Source organism: Numida meleagris, chromosome Z, assembly GCF_002078875.1.
Source record: "Numida meleagris isolate 19003 breed g44 Domestic line chromosome Z, NumMel1.0, whole genome shotgun sequence".
Taxonomy (NCBI): Eukaryota; Metazoa; Chordata; class Aves; order Galliformes; family Numididae; genus Numida; species Numida meleagris.
This window is the reverse complement of record NC_034438.1, coordinates 22,415,856-22,443,640: the sequence shown is the minus strand read 5'-3', so window position 1 is coordinate 22,443,640 and position 27,785 is coordinate 22,415,856. Positions and strand designations below refer to the sequence as shown.

The 27,785-nt window shown below is 42.4% G+C and overlaps 2 protein-coding genes across 5 annotated transcripts in view; one reads left to right on the top strand and one right to left on the bottom strand.

The window, feature by feature from the left end:
* The window catches only part of THBS4 (thrombospondin 4), a 41,468-nt gene extending 29,128 nt beyond the window's left edge, over nt 1–12,340 (top strand). For 2 of the 3 annotated variants that reach the window (XM_021381297.1, XM_021381294.1), the window contains exons 12-22: nt 114–221; nt 1,665–1,824; nt 2,482–2,600; nt 3,381–3,433; nt 5,529–5,722; nt 5,987–6,165; nt 7,138–7,186; nt 7,286–7,482; nt 7,951–8,123; nt 10,053–10,192; nt 12,127–12,340. In XM_021381297.1, coding sequence (XP_021236972.1) covers nt 114–221; nt 1,665–1,824; nt 2,482–2,600; nt 3,381–3,433; nt 5,529–5,722; nt 5,987–6,165; nt 7,138–7,186; nt 7,286–7,482; nt 7,951–8,123; nt 10,053–10,192; nt 12,127–12,188 — 1,434 coding nt within the window. In that variant the 3' untranslated portion in view covers nt 12,189–12,340. Of the gene's footprint in view, nt 1–113; nt 222–1,664; nt 1,825–2,481; nt 2,601–3,380; nt 3,434–5,528; nt 5,723–5,986; nt 6,166–7,137; nt 7,187–7,285; nt 7,483–7,950; nt 8,124–10,052; nt 10,193–10,312 lie in introns of all 3 variants that reach the window. The other variant, XM_021381296.1, reaches the window with a different exon arrangement.
* SERINC5 (serine incorporator 5) overlaps nt 14,625–27,785 on the bottom strand; it is a 43,287-nt gene continuing 30,126 nt past the window's right edge. For both annotated transcript variants that reach the window (XM_021380385.1, XM_021380384.1), the window contains exons 8-12: nt 25,998–26,124; nt 24,372–24,438; nt 22,243–22,282; nt 21,432–21,579; nt 14,625–21,132 (exon numbers count right to left, since the gene is read on the bottom strand). In XM_021380385.1, the coding sequence (XP_021236060.1) occupies nt 20,985–21,132; nt 21,432–21,579; nt 22,243–22,282; nt 24,372–24,438; nt 25,998–26,124 (530 nt within the window). In that variant the 3' untranslated portion in view covers nt 14,625–20,984. The remainder of the gene's footprint in view (nt 21,133–21,431; nt 21,580–22,242; nt 22,283–24,371; nt 24,439–25,997; nt 26,125–27,785) is intronic.

The window sequence follows — 27,785 nt, the reverse complement described above, 5'->3', positions numbered from 1 at the left end:
CTGTGGATAAATTCTGTTTCATTTAATTAAAACAGTAGTAGAAAATCAGGTACTTTCATAATTTTAATGACTTTGACTCACAGAACACCAAACGTGTCTCACTTTTTGTTTAGGACAATTGCAAGTTTGTACCAAACTCTGGACAGGAAGATGCTGATGATGATGGGATTGGAGATGCCTGTGATGAAGATGCAGATGGGGATGGCATTCCCAATGAGCAGGTGCTCTGTACAGATCAGGGTTCAGGAATCTGTGTAGACAGAAGGATCTCAAATTACTGCGGTAGGCAGTGATTTTGGAATCTAGTTTTCTCCTATTTGCCAAATATTCCATACAGTTTGCTGTCAGCAGCTTTCTAAATCCCACTTCTTTTTAATATAAGACACCCATTTATAAAACCTGAAAAACAAACAAAATAAAACAAAACAAAACAAAAACCCACACAAAAAAAAACTAAGGCTGCCCACCCAGCCTTAAGTTCCACCATTATATGCTCCATTATTGTATTTTAGCATTGAACTGTACAACTTTTTCTACACAGAACTTGTGTCCTTTCACTGTCCCTTAACATGGCCTCTAGGAACATTACTTACATTATTGTCCTTCTTTTTTAAGAGCAGTTTGACCTGACATTGCAATCAATGAGGGATCCAAAACCTGCAAAAATCAATGACTGTCTTGCCAGTAACTTGAAAAAGCTTTGGATCACTGAAAGAGATCCCAATCTCTGAAAGAGATTTCCATGCGGGAACACTACTGCAAAATTTATCAGAGCATAAGTTCAGATTGTAAAAGCTCATTTGTGTTCACCCCATATGCACTGCACTGATCTACATTACAGTCCTTGTGTGATGTGTCGTAATACACACTTGCAAGGAAGACAGCACAGATATTCTGTTCAGAGTGCAAATGTCCATGTGAAGCTAGGGCAGACTAGCAGTTACATAAGGCAGCCACAGGTTATTTTTGTCACCGAGGCCAGCCCTAAATTCTGGTAGCTTAAGGCACCTAGTCTTGCCAATGTTCTAGTAAGAAAAATATTAATTCCTCCTTTGACTGTAAATCTATTTGCAGACTGAGCACCTTCACAGTCAAATCACTTCAATACTTTTTATAAGTTCTGTTTTGCCTCTTGACTTATGTGTGAAGTCATGGATGTGCTGTATGTGAGGGGAATGTTGACGTGACTTTGAGATTGGCTTTTCTCTGTATCCCTTCTGATGGAAAGGGAGAGACAGAAGAATAACTTTTGTATCTTTTTACATCAAGAAATCCTAATTTTCCAAGTGTTTTAGGTCTATTTTTAATCTTTACCAGAAGAGGGCAACCACCTTTCATTGAGAGCATCTACAGACCTTGACAAATGCTGCTGAGCTGCAGCATTTGGGAAGCACCAGGTAAAGAAGCCAGGGTATCAAAACAGGTTACTCACATGGACCCATCCAAAATGAGAATCAGATGTCAAAGTTATAAATAAAGCTTTATGGTACTCAGTGTTCATGTTTAGTGTTCCTGTGGTGTGTAGTACAAAGCAGAGCTTTGTGGAAGCTAGTGAAGTCTGGTGCGGAGCTAACATTCACATGAAATATCAAATGGCTCACTAAAGTGGAAATGCAAGATTCATGGCTCCATTCATATCTAATTTGCATCTGTGTCTCTTGCAGGATAACTGTGTCTTGACTCCCAATGTTAACCAGAGAAATAGTGATGAAGATATCTTTGGAGACGCCTGTGATAACTGCCGCAGTGTCCTGAATAATGACCAAAGGGACACAGATGGTGATGGGAAAGGAGATGCTTGTGATGATGACATGGATGGAGATGGTTGGTAACTCTTCACTTACGGCTTTTCTGATGTTGTTGAAATTTACCCAGAAACTGCTGTGCATTACAAACTTTCTGCCAACAGCTCCTTTCATTTAACACATGGCCTTTCCTCATGAAATCTCTGCTTTAAGTAAATTTCTTTTAGATCAATTTATGTCTTTTAGCCTCCATCTGAATCTGAACACTTTGTAGCAGATACACCAAACTTTGTTCATGTTTAAGTTAAGGTCATTGGTCATTCTGTAACTCCTTAAAGGTGCAAACGTGCCTCAGAGTATCCAGCTGCTACCTTTGTCAAATGCTCATGGGGTACGTGATGTACTATGTCCATTGCTGTAGGAGTCTTGAAAAAAGTAAGAAAAGTCACTGTCTTTCAGGTGTAATAATGAAGATAAAATATTTCATCTTGTAATGTGACACAGAGAACAAGACAGAATGAAATGTAACTAATGAGGGATGTGTGACTGGATTGAAAACTGTTCTTCAGCAAGATGTTTCTAACAGTGATTAAATAAATGGATACACGTGTAAGAAAGATTTGCTGTGCAGATGTATAATGTCATTGCAAAACTAAGCAATTACTGACAAGAAATAGTCTTTACTATTCTTGATACTGATTTTTTTTAAACTAAAATCCTGTCCACTTTTTGCTAGGTATTAAGAACCTTTTAGATAATTGTCAGAGGATCCCCAACCAAGACCAAGAAGACAAGGATAATGATGGTGTTGGTGACGCCTGTGACAGCTGTCCTGCAGTCAGCAATCCAAACCAGGTTAGCAGGCAGAAGCAATAAACGTTTGCATTTAAGGAGAGGGACTGCTGAGATCCAGAAAGATGTAAGAAAATGAGGCAGCCCATGCAGACAGTGGTTGTCTTTTGAGAGTAGGTATTCAGGAAGGTTTTGCAGAGATTTGAATGCTTCTAACATCGAAATGGGAAGCCAACAGGTATATTCTTATATCTTTGGATGTTAGCATCTCTTCCCTTCCACTGTCACCAGAGTCTTCCACAGTCAAGCTCCGTGTGTCTGACAGAGTCCAGTGCCAGACTCCACGCAGTGGTGCAATTTAGTTACAGTCAGTATTTCTTTCATGAGGACCAAATCTTAGCAAAACTTTCACTGATTGTAGGTAAGAAGTCAGTGACACTTTTGATTTCTTTTAACTTCTGATTAAACCCTTTGTAACTAACAAATGCCAGAAACTTTGTTGAAAATGTCTTAGATTTCTGAAGCCACTTAAGAAATGAGCCTAGGTTAAAAATGTGTGGTATGTATTGCTAGGAACTGAGGAATCTTACTTGAGTTATTCCTCTTAAGCTACTTCAATCTAATTTAAACATGCTTATTCATCATTCTGTTTTTTTTCTATATTAAAATGTGCTTTTTGGTTAGTTGTATGATGCAAATAAGAAAATAGGTTTTACAAAACAAATGTTTTTCCATGCTGTTATTTTAATTGCATTTGATTTACTTATGTTTTATTTTGATACTGTCATTTTAATAAATGCTCTCAGCAGCTGATATGGGAACTACCTCTGTTTTCTTTTGCAGTCAGATGTTGACAATGACCTAGTTGGAGATTCTTGTGATACCAATCAGGACAGGTATGCAGTATCATGGGTCATAGCAGCAGAAGGGAAGTGGAAGAGGCTAGTCTTGAGCTGAAGCATGGTAGTGGTTCCTGGCGAGCTGTTATCCTTCACATTAGGCTGGATTTAATTTCAGTACCTTCTCAAAAGAGCGTAATTTCCAAAAAACGATGTTGTGATATGTAAGCCCTGTTGGTTCACTTTCCTGTAGCAGTACAGTAACGGATCCCTTTCCCCCAGCCCCATGTTCTCACATACTTCCTGTGAGTTGGTGTGGAAATGATATTCATGACAGTTCTCTGTCTGTAAAACCTAGTGCACTGCTCAGAGCTTCTTAGTGAGGGGGCATGCTATTTTCTGCTTTTCTTTATTTTTCATCCTTTCTTTTTCCTTTTTTTCATGCTTTAGCAGAAGTTTCACATTTAAGGGGTATGTGTTTTTTCCATAAGAGCAGTGTTTCAGAATTTTATTATCTTGTACAAAACATTTTCAAATACAACTCTTTGCTTTAGCACAGCAAGAGTGGCAAGGCTCTTCGGAGCATGTCCTGTGGCAAACTGCCTGCTGCCTGGCTGGAAGCACATTCTGCACAGCTAGCTTGGGGGGTGGCAGGGAAGTGCTCATTCCAGAACTGACACAGCCAAGCTGCAAGGTCTCATTCACCCTGTGGCAGTTGGTGGGTGCTGTGGTTCAGGACAGTGAGTGCAGGGAAGCCCAATTCCCCACCTCTGCTAGAAGCATTCCCAGTCCCTACTACTCCCATTGGAGTAGTAGCTGATGGGGGGCACCATTGTTTGCAAGCTGTTTTAAGTAGATAGGCCTTGTTTATTTCATGTTTCCGAAAAAGGACATTTTGTTTTTTCCTGAAACCTAATTAATATATAGGAAGCATCTCCTGGTAGACCACATAGCCCTGAGGTTAACCTTGAGGTAGATAAATATGTACGGTCCTCACTGCATTTCACCCTAAAAACTTGCAGGCATTGTTGCTCTTACCTAAAGTTTAAGCCCCACTTTTATCAGGGAAGAACAGGTGGGAATATGCATACCTGTAAACTGTAGTACTGCCACTCCAACAAAAAGCTACTGAAGAGAAACATCCACGCTTTCCAGAAACTGTTTTGGTTATGATGTATGTATAAAACACATCTGACGTCAGGACACTGCTGTAGCTCTTGGCACAGATCTGAAGTAAACTGCCCTAGGGAATAAAATCTCATCAGCCTGGTGCATCCACAGTACTACAAACACAACAACTGTCATGTTTCTAGGGTAAAAAAAAAAAAAAAAAAAAAAAAANAAAAAAAAAAAAAAAAAAAAAAAACTGTTGAAAACAAGAAGTGAAAGTCCTTTTTTTTTTTTTTTTTTCTCTGCCTCTGTTGTTAGGATGTCCTTAACCATATAAACTGAGAAACAAGGCAGTCACTCCAAAACTTCCCAAATCTTTTCCTATAGTCAGTGTCCCCATTACTGGCTACTCTTCATGTAAGCAGTTGATGAAACCATGAGTTTGAGTGGCGTGTGGGAGCTGCAGACTTCCCCTCCTTACCCCATGGCTTCCTGGGGAAAAGTAACATAACAAAGCCCAGTGTGCAGAAGGTTGAAACTGTTGCTTATTTTTAAACAAGTCTGATTTCTGGTGCTCATGTGATTTATTTCACATTCACACTCAAGTATTTATGAGTTCTGAATCACACATGGACAGTGGGGATGCTTGCTGTTTACCCCTTGTTGTGTCCCCTTTGTGATTTTTGATTGGTGATGCCGCAGTTACTGGAAGCACACACTTGTTAGGAGTAAATGTCATGTGGGATCCTGGGCTGTTGTACCTTTTCTCACTGCCTGTAAGGCTTACTTTTATTTCCTGATCTAGGAATTTTTATAGCTCCAGGCCTGGCATACATCTTCTGCCAGCTTATTATACGGCCTCCATTTGTTCCTTGTCTCCTTGCTGCCCAACCACCCCAGTGATACCAGGTCATGGTGCCCCCCTCTTCAGTTTCCCAGCTCCAGGGGTGCTTCTCATGCATATCCTGTTCAGGTGCTGGTGTTCTCCCTGTGCAGAGGCAGGAGCTGATGCCTCTTTTTCTTTTTGTCTTTGTGCTTGCAGTGACGGTGATGGGCACCAGGATAGCACGGACAACTGCCCCACCATTATCAACAGCTCCCAGCTGGACACAGATAAGGACGGGCTGGGTGATGAGTGTGATGAGGATGATGATAATGATGGCATTCCTGACCTCTTGCCACCAGGCCCTGACAACTGTAGGCTGGTTCCCAACCCAGGGCAGGAAGATGATAATGGTAAGTCAGGCCTTCAGGAGTGGTTTTGGCGCTTGCACACCACATCCTTCCCCAACACGTATGCTGACTGAGACCTGGCACAATTGCTATATGCTTGTAGGGGCTCTTGGGCCAAGGCACAGCTCCTTGTGTCCCATCCCCACAGACACTGTAGCAGTCAGGACTGAGACTCTGCCTGCTCCTTGGACACCCAGGCTCAGCAGCTATGTCAGTGTGACTACTTGCTGCACCATAAATTTACTCTCGCTTCTCTGATGTGTTCAGGTGATGGAGTTGGGGATGTCTGCGAGTCTGATTTTGACCAGGATACAGTAATTGATCGGATTGATGTCTGCCCTGAGAATGCAGAAATCACCCTGACGGACTTCAGGGCCTATCAGACAGTGGTGCTGGACCCAGAGGGAGATGCACAGATTGACCCCAACTGGGTGGTTCTGAACCAGGTAAAAATACATCTGGTCTTTCTCACCTGTCTAAGAAAGAGTGTTTGAAAAGCTCGGTACTTGCCGGACCTCTTGCAAACAAATGAGAAGTGGAAGATGCTTTGACTCTTGTGCAGGTGTTAACAGTGGAACAGTTTTCCTTCAGTGCATGGTAACTTGAAGCTTGATGCTACTTGCTTACTCTAGGGTACCTTTAGCAGAGGGTTCTACTAGGTGACATCCAGAGATCCCTTCAAACTCCTACTGCTCTGTGATCCTGTAGTGAACTAAAATAACTGTAGGCTGAGTGACTAGTTCTAGATGTGTTTCACTGCTGCTAAGAAGTCAAACACAGGACTCGTGTCACTCTAATGACATAGTAAAATTTCAGGAGTCCTTTCTAGAGTTTGAAAGTCTGACTTGCTGTATAGCAGAGCATCTGCTCCTAAACAAAGTCCAGTAAATATTGTTTATACTAGCATGTGTTAGTCTTCAGGAGACAAATGTGTTCAGAGTCACAAGGAATGGGCATTTAATTCCCATTGTCGAAATCTCTGCCAAACCAGCTGAAACATATAAGAAACCTTCCTCAGCCTAGTCCTGGCAGTCAGTTTAATCCTGAACGCTGTGATCATATTCTGTGAGCGAGGCCCTGCAAAAGCCCTCATCTCCCATTTGTTTTTTTCCATCTCATCCCCAATCCTGGCCAGATTCAGTGATTTCAGAAAAATTGGGACAGGGAGGGAAAGAATACCAGTAAGTCCAGTTCTGCAGGAAAAGAAAAATCATTCCCAACTCTGCACATGAGCAGCTGAAACATGAGGATTTGATTATGGCTTTCTTTTTAATTCAGAGCTGCAAGTGTTACAGACGTGTTATGAGCATGGGGAGGAAAGGCACAGAGGGGGTGCTAGCAGGGGGCCAGAAGAGGCTGCCAGGCTTAGCCAACCCAGCTTGTCGTGCACACTAACCACCCTGAATTTAATCTTACAGGGCATGGAAATTGTGCAGACTATGAACAGTGATCCTGGCCTTGCTGTTGGTATGTGCCTTCTTCTGAGATTCAAGTTTTACAGCAGAAAATCAAGCAGCATGCAAAGGCTTTTTCTGCAGACTTGGTTTTAACCTTGTATCTCCTTAGGTTACACAGCTTTTAACGGTGTTGACTTCGAGGGCACTTTTCATGTGAACACAGTGACAGATGACGACTACGCTGGTTTTATTTTTGGCTATCAAGACAGCTCTAGCTTTTATGTGGTAATGTGGAAACAGACTGAACAGACATACTGGCAAGCAACTCCCTTCAGAGCTGTTGCAGAGCCTGGCATTCAGCTGAAGGTATGCTCATGCCTCCTAGCTGGGGGTGCAGTCGTTGTTACAGCCTGGCTGTGGGCTAAGCCTTTGTGCCAGGCATTGGCCCTTCTGCCCGTGGCCAAGTAATCATGCTGTGTGTTGGCAGTGCTGTCCAGCTGCGTTCCTCTCCCTGCATTGGGTATCAAAACTGTTGTCAGACAGCTGCCACTCAACCCTCTTATTCGGCTCAGTTTCTTAAGGATTTCATTGACGGTCCTCTGTTCATCAGCTGGAGTATTCAGTCCCTGCCCTGACTTTCAAATTGCTTGCTTCTCCTTGGTCCTGGGTATTCGATTGTTTTTCTATGCAAGCAGTGGCTGCAGTTACAAAAGAGTTTACAGGCTTGTGAGTGGGAAGGAGGGTGCTTCTGCAGACCTCTCCACTACAAAAGACTCAGAACTCTTTGAAATTGCATTTCTCTGTGGTCAGCGCTTGAAAAATGTATTTTTGCAGGCTGTGAAATCAAAGACGGGCCCTGGTGAACACCTGCGCAACTCCCTGTGGCACACGGGGGACACCAGTGACCAGGTCAGACTGCTGTGGAAGGACCCTCGAAATGTAGGGTGGAAAGACAAAGTCTCCTACCGCTGGTTCTTGCAGCACAGACCTCAGATTGGGTATATCAGGTAAGAGTGAAGAATAGATAAGGCAAGTACAGATATGTCTACCTAAACTGTTGTTTTTCAATGCTTTTTAAATAATCTGAAAATGTATGGTGTATCTGTGCTTTGCAGTTAGGAGCTGTAAGAGGTTAGAATTGTGAGCTTCCACCTGCAGTTCTTTTCCTAGGACAAACAATTGCAAGCTAAGTGTTTTGTAATGGATGTTTTCTACCATCTTTATGTTTTAACTGCACTACGCTACCAAACCATTTAATGACTTCTTTAATACCTTGTTTCCTCAAAAGACATTTCAAAATGTCTTAATTTTGATCTTTTAGTTGGAATTATAATTGTAATAGTTCGTTTAGTGCTGTTATCACAGAATATGTAATCAAAATTGTCCATTTTGTGGCTGTGGTCCTAAGATTAGTATGATGATTTGAGATCACATAGAATGCATTCAGAAAGTTTATTTGTTGATAACTACATTCAAACTAGTCTTATTTTTTTTATTTATATAAAAAGTTATTTAGAAGCAGATAATCATTCAGAAGGGTTTGATTCTGAAAAAAAAAATCAATAAAATTGCTATAGCCTTCTCAGCTCAGATTTTGTACACTTGCAATAGAATAAGCACAGGGAAGTTGTTCAAGATCTCATCACTCTGCAATTGAGACACAGTAAGTTGGTATAATAATTTTAATTCTCTGGTGCACGACATCAGTGAAGTGTGTGTGTCTGACTTTTAGCTGCAGTGGAATAAGAATGTTGGTTTTGTCAATAACTGCATTCTAGCCACTGGGTGACAGTGTATAGATGTTGAGTTTCCTTTAGACCAAGGTGTTCGTGAAGCTGCTTCCCAAGCAGTTGTCTGCCTGTGCCTGCAGTCTCCCTAGCCAGCCTAAATGACCTGCGGCTGAGGAAAGGGGCAGTGTCAGTATCACAATATCCTTCCAGTCAAAGGCAGGCAGGCCTCAAGTGAACCTCTGCCAGCACTGCCCACATCTCACTGTGGACCATTTAGGCCTAACACCACAGACCACAATGTGTCTCACAGAGATTTTCCGTAGCTACGAGGACATTAGGAAAAAAGCACTCAAGTGAGCAACAAGCTCTATTCATTGTACAGATACTACTGAACTGCCTCAGCAAATCAGGAAATAAACTCAAGCATAACAGGAATTATTTTCGTATTTTATGAAGAGATGTAGGAACTTTCCCTTCACTGCCCGCTGTTTTCTTGCATATCAGACTGCCTCTTAACACAGTGGTATCCTCACCCAAAGCAGGACCCTCCAGGTTCATCATCCACTGAGATGTTAGCTGGTACCCAGAGGCTGAGGACGTGGTACAGCCACTGCTGTGATAGCTCAGCTGGCTGCAGTGTGGTCCTGCTCAGACTCCCAGGACAGGGCATATGCTTGGAAATCTGGCAGAGCGCCGTTATTCCCAGAGTTATTTGGGAATCTGCTGACGGTTTTTGTAACAAGAAAGTGCCTGATCATCAAAACTGTTCCTGGAATGAATCATCTCAACATTTTTAAAGAAATATGACAGTCAAGGAAACAGCTTTAAGATTCCATGCAGTGTGTTTGAAACTTTGCCTATTTAAAAAAAAAAAAAAACGTTTAGCTTCGTACTGCGTGAGACAAAATCCAGCTGATCTAACCTGATTCTCCCTTTCTCCCATGGTTACCAACTTTGGACTGATACAGGACTGAGGGCAGGATAAAGCGGCCTTTGCCAAAATACAGAAAACCTCCTCTCTGCTGAGCTCTTTCCTGAGTGCAGCATTGCTTCAGTTACCACAAAGGAGCTGTGTCTTAACTGCTTCTTCTCCCCTAGTCAGGGTGCAGGCAGAAGGCTGGAATCAACGTGGATAAATGAAACTACTTTTATAAATGCCGCAATCTTAGAAAAGACCTAACACAGCTTCTGTTTGCTTTCATTAAGGGCAAGATTCTACGAAGGCTCTGACCTCGTGGCAGACTCTGGTGTAACTATAGACACCACAATGCGTGGAGGACGGCTTGGAGTTTTCTGCTTCTCTCAGGAAAACATTATCTGGTCCAACCTGAAATATCGCTGTAACGGTAATGTTTCTCTCTTTTGCTAATGTTTAGCAAGTGACCAGAAAGAACTTCAATCCAGCTTTTGAATTAGGCCATCTTGCATCTTCTCCTTTGATTTTTTCATTTACAACTTTTTTACAGCTGTGAAATGCCTCCCCTGACAGCAGTAAGGCGCTGCAGCCCAGCCAGATGAGAACTAACACCCCGCAACTACTCCTCCAAGAGCAGTTGTTGTGCTGCAGAGATTGTGCTAAGTAGTATAGCTGTCATCAGAGAATTAGAAATGTTATTTAAAACCAGCCAACCGTGAGAGTCGTACATGCACAACGCACTGAGGTCATTGTGCATGCAGGGTGCCTCAAGCTCTGAAAACAAGGTGAAGCCAGTCTGGAGATCTGGTGGGATCAGCCACCAGACATCAGTGTCATTTGCGTACTGCTGGTTGCTCCTGTCAATGAGTGGACAAGCTTGTAAGATGCCTGTAAGGTTGGAGTCCTTCTCAGGTGGTGGGAGCATGCTGGCTTTCCACATAGGGTAAGATCCTCAGCTCTGCCCTGATCTCCCACCATATTGAATAAACCCAGTCTTGGTCACTCACACGGAAGCTGGTTGTGTTGGGCTATTTCTGCCCCATCAGCACTTGATCTAGCTTCAAGTAGAGGTACTAGGGGCAGACCCTTGTCTCAGCATCACCCCCTGCCTGCCTAAGGCAATATAGGAAAATAAGTTAGCAGCCAAGCTGGTCTAATTTCTTCACTTCCCATGGATTAGGAAGCCAAACCTGAGACTGTGGTGGACACAGCTGCTGTACAGACAAGACCCCAGCTCAGCAGCTTGTTCAGGTGACAGACCTTGGTTCTCGAGCACTTGGATTCACAGGCTGGTGTTTGTGAGTGACAGTTAAGCAGATGCTTATAAGTAAAGATTACTTGATAAGAGTTTCAAACAGTATGTGCTTTCCCAGAAAGCATGCTTCAACGATGAGGATACTTTTCCTTGAAGTGAGCAGGCAGTGGCTTTGCTGTAGGTACTGCAGTGGCTCAGTGAAGTCCACACAAGGAAGTCTGTGGAACTTCCAGCATCCCTTTCATATTTTAGTAAACATCTTTCATTTGTGGAAAAATCTTGAGAAGAATTCTCAATGCTTAGAAGTTATGAAACCAACAGACGGAAAAAGCAGAATACTTGCTACTTTCTTTCCTAAATATTGTTTGTTGATAAAGTTATTTCCTTTTCTGAGTTCAGAGATACCTGCCCTGCGTCAGGGTGGAAAGAATCAGATCAAAGTGGGGCCTGGGTAGTTCATCTTCACTGCTGAACTCTCTGCTTGGCTGCTGCTTCAGCTCTCCTGTTGGCTCTGTGTGCCTGGGTGACACATTCTGGCGTCTGGAAAAGGGAAACTCCAAACTCAACATCAGCCAGAACTGCAACTACTCGTAGAACACTGACCCATCTCCAGCTTCCTTTGCCACTTTTGAAGTTTTGTTTTGTTTTGGTTTTTTTTTGCTACTGGTCCTCAGATTAATGTTTCCTCTTGTGGCATGAAAAGCCATCATGGGAAGTTGAACTGGGATCCCTGAGAAACAGAGGAGCTGGTACTGTGCGCGTGTCTGAGGTACAAAGCAAGACACCTATTTTTTTCCACCTTTCTGGTCAGCTTTTTTTTTTTATCCCAAATGTAACAGCAGAAGCCACCAAATTTTGTGGTAAAAATAAATACCATCTGAAGGTTGGTAGCTCTCTGGTTGGACTGACACTGCAGCATGCGCTGTCCTGTGAGCCCCTCTGCTTTTCAGTGGCATACACTAAAACTGAGAGCAGTCCCAGTTCATTCTTAATGTGTAAACAAAAGACCGGGCACGTTACCTAAAAAGACGCAGCTGAGTAATTCATTAGTGTAAGTTCTTCATTTTGTCAGAAGGAGACTGATCTTTCCTGTGTTTTCCTGCTTTCAGACACCATCCCAGAGGACTTTCAAGAATTTCAAGCTCAGCAATTTGGCGTTGGGGATATTTAAGAAGTAAAAGCAAACTAGTATTGCTTTATTGTTTGCAATAACAATGTATCCTTATATGATTGTTGTAAGAGTGCACACTGCAGCTTGTTCTTATTGATGTGATTATGTCAGACTTTTTGTATAAAAGTGAAAATAAAAAGGAGACAAAAACATTCTGAGGCTTCACTTGTTTTCAAATTTGCCCTCAGACCTAGGGAGTGGCAAGTAAGTAATGGTGCTTAAGCCGTTCTCAGGAACTGTTTGATTCTGTTGCCATTTTGGATTCAGTATTAAACAGGGAGAAAGAAAAACAAAACTGCCCTAACTTTAGCTCTGCTATGTGTCAGAAAGAATTTGCAATAGAAGAGATGGGTGCTGCCGAAATCAGGTGCTTCTCAGTATCCTCTCCAGTCTTGCTTGCACATGGGTCAGAAGCTCTTGGATTGCTTTTGGTGCAGATTAAAGCTGCTGGAGCCCCAGTTACCTTTGGCAGACCTCCTCCAAGAACTCTTATCAGACCTTCCTCTGCTCCTGCTCCCAGAAAATTGTGAGTAGATTTATAGCCTGTAAAAACAAAAAGGCTGCCTGCAGGGAGTTGTAGTCAGATCTCATCACAGTGCGTGACTTGCACATGATTCTGCATCTATCTTCATGCCTTTTTATTTGAATCTATAGAAAGTAATCCTACCTCGTGTATGTGAAGCCGGGTTTGGATTTGCTGAGCCCATGCAGAGCTGAGTTTTCTCAACCACTACTACAATGGTAGTGATTTATTTTAAGTTAATTCAATGGTTGTTTAGTTGTTTTTAAGTGCTAATAACCATTAGTAAAGGGATAGGAAACAAAAGCCAAAAAACAAAGTGTCCCAGTGCACTCTATAATGTAGTAAGATTGGATATGTTGTGTGTTTCTGCTTCATCCTTTTCCAATATGGAGTACAAGCTCCAAGGACTGCTGCAGAGAAGGACATTGCAGGCGCCAGAGCCACTGCTTTTCCCAAACAGTGCTTTGGCCTGATGAGAAAAAAAAAAGACTGGGGGGGGGGGGGGGGGGTATGGTGAGCCGATGAGTGCTTTAGACATCGCAAGCGGCTCTGGTGAAATGAACAGCCCATCTCTGTTTCTCAGCACAGGAATACTGTAGGAAATGCTGAGGTGTATTGTCTGGTTAGAGCATCAAAACCAGAGGAGGAGGTTCCTGTTTCTCCTTCAGCGAAAAATACCCTTAAGGTCCACGTTGCTGTTAAAGGCTTGTGCCACAGGAGCTGCATCCTATACAGTTGCTCCTTCGCCTCAGCTCATGGGAGCAGCACGGCCCAGGGATGCAGCGGGACGGCACGTGGCCCTGCTGCCCCTTGCTGGCACCGGCTGCAGTGCCCACGCCACAGCTGAGCTCTCCCCACTTGCCGATGGACAGAGGGAGAAGTAAGGAGGGCCTGGCTCTGGGGCTGCTGGAGGTATCTGAATAAAGCTGCAGCTGGGAGCTGCCAGCCACCCCAGGCAGACCACATCTCACTCAGCTGTGGGCCACAGAGCTGGCAGACCTGGCAATGGGATGCATGCACCTCTGCTGTGCTGATGCTGCATAACCCGCAAATACAGGAACTGTGAAGTTCCCTGTTGCGGACAAAGATTTGCTGCAAGGTCATGCTCAGGGCTTGGGAAACCCTGCTGCCCGCCACGCATCCATCAGACCCGGTGTGTGAGCACTTCGCCACCACCACTGCTGTCTGGACCGCTGTGCAGTGCAGAGCTCCATGCATGGCCACTGGCCAACAGGCATTGCAGTCCCACTTCTCTAAAGTCAAGTGTGCCCATCTCCCTCACCACGCCTGCGCCAGTGGAGCAGCAGCTGCAAGTACCCAGGAGTGCTGGGGCTGCTGCCTCCCGCCGCGCCAGAGGTTAACTCCTAATCAAGGGCTACGGACACCATGAACCTGCTTCAAACGCTGCTGCTCCCTAAGGGCCATCTCCTGAGGGGAATCACCTGAAGACAGCAGCATCCTGCCTGGGCCCTGTGCACACAGCTGGGTGGAGGCAGATCCCTTAGATATGACCAGAGGTGGGTCTGGCTGCAGCTTGGCTCCTTACCTCTGTGGTTCAAATTTAGAAAGCGAAGGTGTCCTCTCTGAGCCTCGTGACTCAACTGGATGAGGGTGGTCAATGCTATCCTCTATGCAGTAAATAATCAAGGGCACCCCGTTGTCTTGAATCTTGTTAAGTAAGTTGCTGTGTTAAATCACTATTGTACATCAACATGTTGCCACTTCTCTTAGGAGTGAAGTGCATAATTCCACCTGTGACATCTTTTTTTCTCTTAAACAACATTCAAATGTAGTGGAAAAAAAGATGAACCAACTTACTTCTGCTGGCTCAGCAGCTGTTTACTTCATATCTTAATATATGTGAAATTTCTCCTGAGTTGACTTCTTTTCAACTTTTATATAGCACAAACAACTTCATACGTATGAAAAACTTTATTGGTCCATTAAACATTAAACCTATAACAGTACATTCACTCAGTATACAAAAGGAAGTGTCCATAAAAACCATTAACATGCTGTAAAAAGACGAGGCTATTTTCAGTTAAGTTCTTAGAATTCTGAAGCCGTTACCAATCCCTAAAAGTCAAAGTGTTACAGTTATTACAGATCACAACTCTCACAAAAATGTTAAATAAAACTAGCAAATCTCCACTTCACTGGGCTATAGACTAGTAAAACTAAACCACACAAACACACTGAAAAGTTCCCTTGAGATATTAAGAAAAGGACTAAAACCCCCTCACCATTAAGAAAAAGTGTTTACGTTTTGCCTAGTTTGCATCCCGTTCTCAAACATGGCATGACTAAACACCATTTCTGGTAAATAAAAAGCACACAACAAACCATATGTTCCTTGTAAGTATTTACTCAGCTTGTATAGGACAAGTTGAAGATTTTTCTCTGAACATCAATTTTCCCTGCTTTAAGACTGCACGGATGCCCAACTACACCTAAGCACCTGGACAAGCATCAATAAGAGGAAAAATAAAGCTAAGGTATGCGTAACAGAACATTATTTTCCCGTAGCTTTCCAAAATTTTCCTTGGCTTCGGACTGAGACTTCTTTGGCAAAAAGGCAGCCCAAGTGCTGCACCCCAGCTCGGACTGGCGCAGCTGGAGCCACGCAGGGCTCAGCTGCAGCCCCTCTGAAGTCTGCGCAGGCGGCTGCACTGCAGCAGTGGGAGCTATCGGAGGATGGCAAACGGGGGAAGTCAATGTGGTTTGCGTTTGAAAACAAAATCTGACGTTCTTAAGAAAAAGTATTACCGAACAGATATGGAATGATTCTACAGCAGGACTGGGAAAAACAAAACAGAACAAATGGATTTGTGGCCTGCTTGAAACCCACAGCGTCTCCTGGCACTAGAAGGCCACCACCGCGACCTGGCAGCCTCCCGACACAGAGCCCAAGGTGGCTGCACCAGGCACGGTGCTGCGTGCCTGCATCCCCTCCCGCACCACGCCTTCTGCCCCCGGGATGCTGGAAATGCAGCTGCAGCCATTCCCAGGCTACGTGTCCTGCTAAGGGTACAAAGAACCACAGCTTTCCAAGCACTTGACCCCTGGCATTCCCTTGTACGGTCATATGAAACACTGAGTTCAAATTACTGTTTATAAAACTGAAAACACAAAGTAAAGTTTCACTGTGCTGATTATGTGTTTTCCTCCCACAAGAACTTGCAGGACACCTCAGGAAAACAAAGATGCATTTTCCATACCGGAAACCTGATCCATACACAAAGCTACAATCCTCAACTTTGCTTCAGCACTGCAGCTCTGCTCTTACAGACAGGCAGGAATCAACAAGACCTGGAGAAGAAGTCTGTCAGTTTCTAGGACCAGTGATATTGCCATGGCAGGCAGCAGGACGGGAGTTATGCAGGCTTGCAGTGCTTTCAGAAAACAAACTCAAAGAGAAAAAGGTAAAGAAAATGAGAGGATACAGCCTGCACAGAGAACAGACTGCTTCTAAAGCCCACAGAAAGACAAGAACAAAATTTTAGCTGCAAATAATCTTGATCATTTAGCCACGTATGTACAATCTTGCAATTTTTTTTTGCATCACCAATGCATTTAAGAGAAAAGTGTAATAGTCCATAGCATAAACTCTTCATAGCGTGTTTTAAAGCCCACCAGTGGATTATTTTGTTGCCAGTTTTTTCAGAGATCTCCATGACACTGCAGGCTGCTCGCCAAAGCTAAAGCAGCGGAATCTTGAGTTCCTAAATTTCCCTTATGCATTGGTCAAAACTAGAGAATTGTTAGGAAACAGACTTTTCTCTCTCTCTCTCTCTCTCTCTCTCTTCAAGTGTAACAGTTGCTTGATCCATAGCCATGCTCTAGCCCAGAAATGGCTGTGCAAGCGGCTGGTGAAGCTGTTACAGGTACATAGCTTATACTGTCAAAGCGCTTCAAGACTCGTAAAAAGGTGCTAAAACACAAAATAAATAAATAAATAGACATGCAGCTTTTATGATTCTGTGAGGGATAAGCCCTCTCTCTGGACTATGCGTGCACTAGCAACACCGAATTACCCGTTTCAGACAAAAGTGGCCCAAACCCAGCTAGGATTTCTCAGAATAGCAGGGCAAGTACAAGCTTTTTGACCCTCATGGAAATGCTTGAAGTATGAAGGTAGAAGCATCAGAAACGCATAACTGATTTGTGAGCACAGTGAAGTTCCTTACTCAGCTTCCAGCTGCAAGGGCAGCCTGCGCGCTTGGAGGAACAAGGTGGTAAACAGCAAACACGTCCATCTGCTTTCCGTATGTTCTTCATAAGGTTTTGTGGTCTCATTTGTTAGTCCAGTATTTGGATTCACAGACTTGTTCTCTGAGTCCATGCCACTGGTTTTATCCCCAAATAAGAAGCAGCCATCATTGTTTCAGCTCTTGGTCGCTTTCACGAGAAAAATGGCTCCAGACGCAGGCAGCAGTGAGGTTCCAAGTAACCCTTGTTCTGGTGGCAATTTTAACAAGTAGGAAAACACCAATACGCTGTTCCATTTTACTAGCAGAACTAACTTCTGCCAGCGTGGACTGTTGCTCTAAGAGTCCCCTGAACAATGACACTAGCTCAAATTCAAGCTTAAGTAGAGGAAAAGTAGCAGAGCCTCCCATCTTCCTGTCTTTAAAACAGCAGCTTCCTCACTTTACACAGCTCAAAAATACCAGGAACCAGAAATGCTGTAATGCTGTCTTTTGTCTGGGAACAGACTCAAAGAATAGCTGTGGCGCAAGGAGAGCCTTGGTGCCGGAGGGACACTGCACTGCTGACTGCCTCAAGCAGTGCAGCCCTTTTGGGCACAGGGAGAGGATGTCCAGCTGCTTACAGTGCAAGTAATAGCCTTTTGGGACTACCCATGAGTTTTCCCAGTTCATCTTCCACTGCACTGTAACACCCCACATCAGTCTCACCCCAGCAGCTGGCCAGGCACAGGTTATTTGGTCTTACACATGCACCACAGGCATCAATGCGCCTTGTATGCAGCGGTGAAGGCAGCAGCACCGCGTTGCAGGCTCAGTTTAGGTTTTCCAGTTCCAGTGCCACTGCTCTCATGGCAGTAGGTCTGAAGGCACTTGTTGAAAAGATTCTAAAAGCCCATCTCTGTGAACTGTTTGCAATCAATGATTCGGGCATTTGAATCTTAGATCCTAGCCCAGGATTTTTACTAAGTAGTTGTGTGCGGAAAGTTCACAGTACAGATTTCACAACAAATGCTAAGGCTGAAATCTTTGCCTGGCCAGCAGGAGGCCATGCCTCACTGAGGCTTTGTGCACTGAGGTGCCAGCAATTATTAATTCCTTAGAAAGGCTTGGAGACCCACAGTCAGATCTGGGGTCTCAGAATAGACAGGCAGGTCTTCAAAATTATTTCCAGGGTCTTCTCCCCACACGGCTTGCTCAGATGCAGACAGAACAGCACAGTCTGGCACTGTGCTGCTCCACCCTCTGTATACCCACAGCCATGTAAAGTCAATAGCTGTGGAAGGGGAAGGGGAAGGAATAACTCAGCAAGGCCAATCTGTTTAAGAAGAATGGACTCGGGCCTCATTGTGGATACAACCCTGTTTCCTCTGTGCAAAAACTATTTCCCTAAATACAAGTTATAAAAAGTGTGCACAAGGAGGTGCATCAAGTCTTTATGTAGGCAGATACTACCCACATAAAAAAAGCATTTTTATAAGCAAATAAGAATACCTGTTGGCCAAGATATGTATTAAAATCCACCAAATTTGTGACTGAGATGCCTTTTATCAGATTCAGAGAACAGCTGCCATTCACTGACTTACAACTTGACATACTAAATGCCTTCTTCTGTAGAGCTTCTTGCCCAGATTGTTCTGCTAGAAATAACGTTGCTAACTTTAATAAAATAGGTTTGTTTTCTCATGCTACAACATAACTGACACTAGAAGGCAACTCCTATGAGCCTCTCTACATTAGAGAACAGCATTCACATTTGCCAAGGGAGACTGAAGGGCTGGACTATCTCAGTTGCACATCACAGTTGAAATTCTGGATCAAAACGGTTTTTGTCAGAATAGCTGCTACTAGTAAGGTGAGACAATATTCATTACTGCACAGTCCATAAGCTCTTATCTTAAAGATGGCACAACTAAATGCTTCCTGATTGCAAATGCAATAACAAATGCCTTTCTACTGCAAAAAGATCTGCTTTGCTGGATTGCAAACGCAGACCAGCGTATGGGCCCCCTGCTAACAGAGCTCTTAACAAGACCAGAATCTCCTAGCAGAAGCAAAAGGAATGACAAAAACAGGCCAACAGTTTTTAGAGCGCTGGAGCTATTAGAGATTCCTCCTTCCCTCAGTCTTCATACAAGAGGTATTTTGAGGCTCCTAGTCACTGCAGTAGGTCCAGGACATCCATGCCTGTGGATTTTGCTTGAGGTAAGAGTGTAAGGATTTGGGAAGATAACACCACTAGCAAATTGCAAGAAGGACAGAAGCCCTAGGATACCACAGCAACAAGACAGCTAAAAATGGTGAACAGAACAAGAGCAGAACCGAGAAGTGTTATATTAGGATCACTCACCAGGTGTGCCTTAGCTATCAGTTATTGCAACAGAACAAATAAGGCATATAAATATTTTGGCCACCTCACTGGCCACTGTGTTGTGCTTCTGTTTTGTAGAAAGCACTGGGTGAGCACTTAAGGCTCAATCACATTTTCAAATAAAGAAAACAAAACAAAACACCCTACACCTGCTAAATAGGCTGTTTTGGTTTATAACCTGCACACTTCACGTTGTGTGTATATACGTATACGGATACACGTACACACAGAAAGAGAGAAGGAAAAACCCTTGGGGGTAACTTTCAGTTGTAAGTTTTTCCCACTGGTAAGTAGATAATTTAAGTAGGTTCAACCTTATTCAGTGCTTGGAGCATTAGAGCTGTTGTCCAACCACCAAACTGTTTGCTAGAAGAAAAAAAAAAAAAAAGAAAAAAAAAAGAAAAAAATTATATAGGGCTGTATGTAGGGCTGTATACTGTCAAGTCAGTCATTTGTACTATGGCAGCTGCTGTCAGATTTGTGCTTTCTGCTTTTGTTTTCCTGACTCCTTATCCCGCTGCTGGAAATAGGAGCACTCCAAAAGAAGTTCCACTCCCACTAACGGATCGGTCGGCTACCTCCCACTACAACAACAAAACTAATGCCAGCAGAGAAGTATAAAAGCACAGCAGTTAGGAAGAACGCTTCCAAACAACAGAGGCAGAAAAGGAGGATGACTGCAGTCCTTTTTCTTACTAACGCTGTATTTTCAAATCAGTAACAGAAACAGAACTGAAGATCCTGGGAGATCCTTAGACACAAACTGAGTCAGCAGGGCAGAAAAGTAACTGAGCATTCCACGCTGACCATTAACAGCAACTGGCAGTGCTCTTGTGATTAACATTTCCTCAGCAGAAAACATTTTGAATAAAGATTGTACCGTATCTTAAATCCTTGTACAGTACACAAAACTTGCAGACACTAATCTTAATCTGGCAAAGCAAAATTAATCAAAATTCAGAGCTCAAGAATCTGTGTGTGTAGAACTCCACTCTGTTAATAACTGCATCAGTTCTGAATTGCATAAAACATTCAGATGCCTGTTTAAGTTACAATAGGATAAATATTCTCAATCGTAGACTGCTTTCTCAATCTAGGTAATATAATAATTTATAATATATTTAAACAATTTTTAGATGTTTTGGCAGTCAAATTTTTGTATATTCTCTATTTCTAAATCAGTATTCAGGTATGTTTCTAGAAAAAGTGAATTGGGTACTACTTAGAAGAATTACAGGCTGTACAAAACAGCAGTTCACATCATCGTTGCAAAAGACGTGGTTAATAAAAGATTATAAAAAGAAATGCATTTTGCTAGAAGATACATCTTCTGTGAATGTTTGATATCTGCACCACTTTTTTTAATTCTCTTGCCAATAAAGTCAGAGAAAGATTGTCAGTTATTCCAAAAGCATTTCACTTATTCCTGTTAATGAAACAACCATTTTCTTTACACTATACGCATCAGTCTTAAAAAGTTTTGGAACAGATTCATCCCCTTGGACAACATTTGCTGACAATTAAAGAGTTTAAAAAAAAAAGTTTTCAATCATTTTAGTCTAACTAAAAAGCTACTACCTGGTATATTATGATAATGAGGCAGTGGGTGTTTCCTCATTACAAAGTGACCACTGAACCTTATTTGTAACAGGAAAAAAAAGAAAAAGATAAAACACTCAGAAGGTCCTTCTGAGTGATCACACTGAGAACTGCCTGGTTGGGCAACAGAGTGGAGCAACAAGAGTCCATAAATAGAGAAAGACACAAAACCAACAGGAGACCATCTTAATCCAGAAGATGGACCAGGTTCCAGTGAAGAATTTTTCAATCTGAGCACTTTCATAGCTGTTAAAGAGAAAAAAAAAATGCAATAAACTCACTGCTCGTACCATGAATTGTAGTAGCCTCTGTTTTTCCAGATGGGTCATACACTTCAACTAGGTTAACACAGCCACAAAGGAGGGGAGGGCAGTTATTCGTAGAGCAAGAGCTTGCTCAAAAATACCCCAGGAAAGACTTGCACCCTCTCCTGCAGCTTCTGACTTTATGAGAGGAGATGCACTAACAGCAGGCATTGCCACTCAGATCTCTCCTCTCTGTGCCCAGAGACATTAGTTTCTCAGCTTTAAAGGAAATGCACTTACTGGAACCAATGAGTTACTGTCATCATTACGTAGAGTGAAGCCAGGAAGAAAACAAAGTGGAAGAAGGTATAGCTGTACACTGTGCCTTTCTTTTCATCATAAATCACGGTCTGGCCCCCCCTTTTTTCAACATGCTCCTCAGCATCAGCTGTAAGAGACGAGAAAAAAGAAAACTTTTGCAAATTTAATGAGAACTGAAAATAGTGTCTAGATTCATGAAAATCAGAACAAAATGTCTAGTCTGATTCTGCAAAGCAGAAGTCAGAGCATTTTCTTGCTCTCCGGGCACGGGCCTAAACCTTCAGCAAAAAAAATGGGAGTGTCACTGAAAGGCTCCCCCACATCAGGCTGCTGGTTCTGCCATTTTTTTGAGTGTGTGGGCTATTTAAATTGGTCTACTTGCAGGATATTCTCCTGGCAAGTCCAGGTTGATATCCCTTCATGTACCAGTTCTGCAAGCAGGACACACCCTTCCTGAACTCCCTCCTGAACCAGAATCCCTGCAGTGCTGCTGAGCCAAAAGTCCTACAGTCAGTCACAACCATGTTCATGCAAAGAGCAGAGATTTCTCTTTGAGTGCTGCATTATCAGGTTGTAGGTTAAGGAATTATTAACTAGCCTGTTGTTTTAAAACAATATTGATATACGTACTACTTTCCTCCTTAGTCCAACATTGAATACTTCAGCTGCCTCAGCTTGACATGCTACAAACTAAGGATACAACAAACTCTCTATGCTTGTGCCCTTAACTCTCTTTGTTTGGTCTGAAAGCTACTAGGCTAGGTAAATTTCTCAGTGAAAATGTAATTACCATCTCCATCAAGTGCACAGCAAAAGCAGCAACGAGCTACCTGTGGAATAAACAACAGTAAAGGTGAGACTCTGTGCAGGAGCAAAGAAGCAGAACAGCTGGTGAAGGTCTTGTTATGTCCAAGTTACAGGCACTGATTTAGAAAAATCTGGTTTGTATTTCCAACCGGCACAGTACTCCAATTAGGAACTGCCAAGTTGTTCGTAACAGCAGTTTCTAAGCTTTGGAAAAACCTACTCAATAAGAGCTGGGAGCAAATAAATCATTCTTTAAGAATTAATCCATATTATATAATTCAAGATCAAGTACTGGCAGTGTTACAGCACAAACAATCTATGACAAAATGGTGGAAAAGCTACAATAAAATGGTTGCACATTAATGATTTGGAAGGACACGTATCTCTTTAGACTCACATCTAAGCGTTCTTTAAATTAATTCTCTACCAAAATGAAGATACAACGAACTTGTGAAACTCTGCTGCACGGGCTGAGAAAAACAGAAATGCAAATGTACTTATCTTTAAAAAATTTTGCTGAAATGGATCCAGTCTGAGTACGAGCAGAAAGCTGTTTTTATCACTTCACTGAAAAGAACATTTTCTTTTAACTGATGGAAAAAGGAAAGCTGAAACTGTCTGCTGAAGGGTCAGACACTCCTTGTGCCGAGTGTTAACGTGAATGGAAAAATGGTGTGGAGAGTACAATAAATATAAAACTAGGCGCACTTTTTTGCATCACACCACAGTACAACTCAGTATTGTGTATTACAACACCTACATTATTTTTTCTGATAGAATTCTTCTCCAGTATTTAATTTTGTTGTGGTCTGATAAAGACAGCATGTAACTTTTGGAGCGCGTTAAGCCTTCAGAGCTAGCAACTGAAACAAACTACAGCTTTCACTCTACATACCTGTGATTACATGTACTCACTGGGTTCATAAATTCATGATAAGTAAAAAGCTCATTCTTGTTTTTTAAGGGACTGGCTGAGAGTTTAAAGAAAACTCTTACTCTGTATCTCAACAAATTAATGGGCTCTTTCCACTGTTAAACAAAGCCTTTAGCTTGAGTTTCCCTTTGGCTGTACTAAGACTCTGAAGAAAAGTCCTGCATTCCATCAAACCTTTTAATGAGTCGCATTTGTCAGAAATTAAGTCCTTGCACACACACAGTGATGCTAACAGCAATGCTGGCACACATACAACTAGCCCTTCCTAACACTCAACTGTCTCCAGCACTGATACTGAAAGACTTTCTGTATACCACAAGCAAAAAAAAAAAAAAAAAAAAGCCATGTTTATATTCATGGTTGGGAAGACAAGGGACCTTTATCACAGACAAAACAATCAGAATGCAATTAGTTGCTGCATGCTGTCAGTCGCTTCTTTACATTTACGTTCGGTGGCTCTTGTACTGCTCTTTAAAACCAAACGGTGCAGAAATAACCACGATGGCAAGTGCTGCTGTGCAAAAGCTGAACCTCTTCAGTAAAAGGGCTGCATCCAGCAGCTTGGGCTCCTCCTGCAGCAGGGCACACGTCAGCCCCAAAGCCATACTATGATGCTAAGAAGTCATGGCTTACATGCTTTTTCCAGAGGTGAAGAGAAACTTCAGCAGCACCTGACATGCTCCTAAAGCTAAACATGTTTTGCTTTCTCACGTCCAGGTGCTGCAAGTACCATCTGTATTTCCGGATTCTCACAAACACTTTGAGCTTTTCACCACTGTTTTTCTTTTTTTTATTAAAATTCATGTGCAAAACAAATGCAATTGGGATTAAAAATGTTCAATAATGTCTTCAGTTTCTTAGTGCCCAGCAGACTTTTAATGAGAAAACAAGCTTGTGAGGAGCTGAAGATTTACAGAAAGTCTGCACAATGCTATGCAAACTGCTAAGATGCAAGGGCAGCAGATTATTTCACTACTTAAAAGCACTGGCAAGGGACCTGCAAGAGCTGCAGAAGGGCCAGAGCGGACAAATATTCTGACAGTTCCAGACCCAGAGGTAAGTAGCATGTGTGCTACAAACACACTTCTGTTTTTTACCTAATTACAGATTAGTTAGCCATGAAAACAACAGCAAGAAAAGCACACAAGGAAATCTGTGCAGACAAAGCAGGAACTCACTTCGGTTTCAGGTGATGCATATATTCCCCTCAACGTCTCAGAGCTTGCACGTGTTGTTGAGGTCAAACTAAAAGCAAAAGAAGACTGAGTGAGAACCCTCTGCGTCAGCCTAGAAGGGTGATTTTTTAGTACAGGAAACACAAGTGCTAAGCATGTGAAAAGTTTCTTCTGCACAAGTATAAACCAGCCTGACAGACGGCCACAGGCCAACTAGGAATGAATCACAAGCTTTAAAGTAGGTCACTCCTGAAAAGTGGTGAATTCATCACCTGCAGACAGCTCAGCACTCCAATTTGCATTTCAGACAAGATCTTCCCTGCTGTGCACAACTAATGCCTTTATATTAACTTCACAGCCATTGCTAGGGCTCAGCATTCATAAAATGCTTCTCTGAAGGCTTTGCCCGTAATCTGTCGCTGGCAGCAGTCAGTTTTCAGAGCAGATTACCAACCGCTTATCAGTATTACAGTCGTTAAAAATCACATTCTTGTGTAACTGTTATCATCTGGTGGAAATCTCCTCTAGTTTCTTCTGGTAATAAATACTTCTTATCCAGTCAGCCTTACCCTCTCAGGATCATACAGTGAATTTCCCACTACCCACAAAGAGAAGTGCGCTAATGCTCTGTAGTATGCACTCATCCTTAGTAAGCAATAGGTCAGAATTCCCTTTGAATTCCCCTTGACAACCCTCATCTTCCCAGATTCATGGCGCATTTCCCCAACAGGCTGGCTACCTGAAAGTCACTCCCCAGACGCTCTCCTGATGCACTGGAAATATTGTTCCAATGCAAACCAGATCCACAATACAAATCCATGTACTTGATATCAGAATTAAATAGACAAATATCCATTTTTGATGGCAGAGGACTTGCTGTGCTACTTCTTCAGAATGCCTCCCATATTCACTTTAGAATTTATTAGTGTTTCAGTACACAAACTCTGCATTCATTTAGAAGCAAAAACTGCTCAAAAACCTGCAAGAGACAGGCAGTGCTGTCTCCTGGCAACTCACACAGCCAAAACAGTAACACTTTATGTTTTTATTATCAGCAACTGTCTTACCCCTTGGTCGATGATTTCATTTATTGATGCAAGCTGCAGTAATACTAGGTGAGCATCACAACACTATGGGCAGGGACAGATTTTAGAGCAAGATACTGCTGGTAAATGCTGATAGCAGTCCTGAGCTCACAAGTTGTTCAAAAGAAGCCCTACACCCTCCCAGACATGTTTCTTTATTTGTTTATTCCAAAAAGACGAGAACAGTGATAGCTTCTGCCAGGATATTACAGAAATTTCAAATAGCTTTTTTAGACAGACATATCTGCATGGAGTTATTCCGACAGGACAGTAAATACAGAATCAAAGCACCTGAGACTGATCACCTTCAAAGACAGGTGTAAACTTTTTCCCTCCACCTTCAGGTGTGAATTGCTCTATTCAGTTTTAATGAAATATAGATGTTTCAAAAGCTGCATTAACCTGTTGGGCATTTCTGACATTAAGGAAACAGAAACCTTCCACCTCATTTCTGTTTCTCACCATTACTTTGCTTGAGGACTGCTATAAGCCATCATTAGTTAGAAACACTGCATTTATAGCAAACGTAAACACCAAGACTTACCATGAATATAGAATACAGCCAAAGAGAATGGTAGTACCCAGGCCTGTAACCAGGTTTTCATCTCCATGAAGGCCTTGGCTAAATTCAGGCACACAGATTGTGATGTTCTGATTGTTTTCATCCAGGACTTCACAAAACAAAAACAAAATGAAAATAACAGTTATCAATGCTCATTTCACTGTATTTCAAAGGACTCTTCTGAAGAAAGGCTTTCAGGGAACTATTCTTTTTTTTACTTCTGTACTGAGTAGATACATTTCAGATGTATTCTTCTATCTTTCAGAAAAAATAATACTGAATAAATTCTGCAAAGCTAACCTTACAGATCCAGTGTTTCAGGGAAAAACTGCAATTTACTAGGGTAATAAAGCTTCTCACTCACTCAAGCTGACAAACAAGGTAACAGACTGTCTGGTAGAATAAGAAGCTGGAAGTTTCCCAACACTTCAGCCAAGACTACAAAGCCATGTAAAATCAAGACAGTATGCGCCTGAGACCACAATTTTTTTCAAGTGCAAGGGTGTCTTGAGGACAACTATGAAACTCACACTTAGTGAAAACAGTGATGTGTAGCCTGATCTCAGATACGTAGAGACCATAGAAAAAGAGATTTAATGGTTGCAAATACTAGTTTTAGATTCCGGAAATGAAATAAACTCACTCCTCAATGTTCCAAGGTGCATTCAGCATTTCGGTAACCGCTTTAGGTCAAAGCAAAGTAACAGTCTGCAGCATCTTCCTAAAGCATCGATTACAGCCGCATCTTATCTCAAATTAAGAGTTTTTGTGCCAATGCTGTTCAGCCAAACTGTGTTCCCATCTCCCCTTTCCTTCTCCAGTGCAGCAGCAGAACTGTTTGGAAGGCCAGAGGGCAAAATGCAGCAAAGGCTAGATCCAGGTTAAAAATAAGCTCAGTCAGTCCCCTGACCTGGTTCCATGTAAGGCTGCATAAAATCACTATCAGCAGATGACACAAACAAAACCACACCAGGAGCAAGGAAGGGAAGACAAGCCTTTAGGGAACATGTTGGCAAGAGATGTGCAGAATCCTCCACCTGCATCCATAACAGACGCAGCACCAAAGTAGATCACTGTTTGGAATGCCTTTTAGCTCAGTTTGGCACCAAAATCAAAGGCACACTGTGATAAGCAGAGGTTCTATAGACATTTCCTTTTGTTTCCCTTTTACTTCTGACATTTGCAGCTGTGCTGGATGTTGTAAATTAGTATTTATAGTGTGCATTTTCTTCAAGTCTGGTTTGCACGATGGCTGAATTGCTGGTCCCTGCTTGAGGAATGAGTCGACATTAAGTCAGTGTATGGTAAATCTGAGTGATAGGGTACAGGACAACTTAGTAAGTGTCAGCTCCAGCATGTGCCATTGTAAAAGCTGCACAAGCCATTATGAGAGTTAGTATGACAAAGGCAGGGGTGAACACAGTGAGGAACATCTGATTCAGGGAGTTTGAAAGAGCATGCCTGATGCAAATTCTGCCAAATGTAATAACCACACTTGCAATGCATTCCACACAAATCAGAGCACTTGTTCACTAAACTGCTAAAAGCTCTGATTGTCACAAGCACGAAATAATACAAAACTAATGATTTAATATCACACATAACTTTCTTCCCTTTCTTTTCTCGGACTGCATCAAATCTAACGAGTAATTCAGATGCCATCTAACTCAATTTCTATATTCACTCAAAAACATTGCTTATCTTACTAATTAAATCTTCCACGAAAACAGTGTGGTTTTCGTTCTTAGCTCTGGAATATGCTTGTGTATA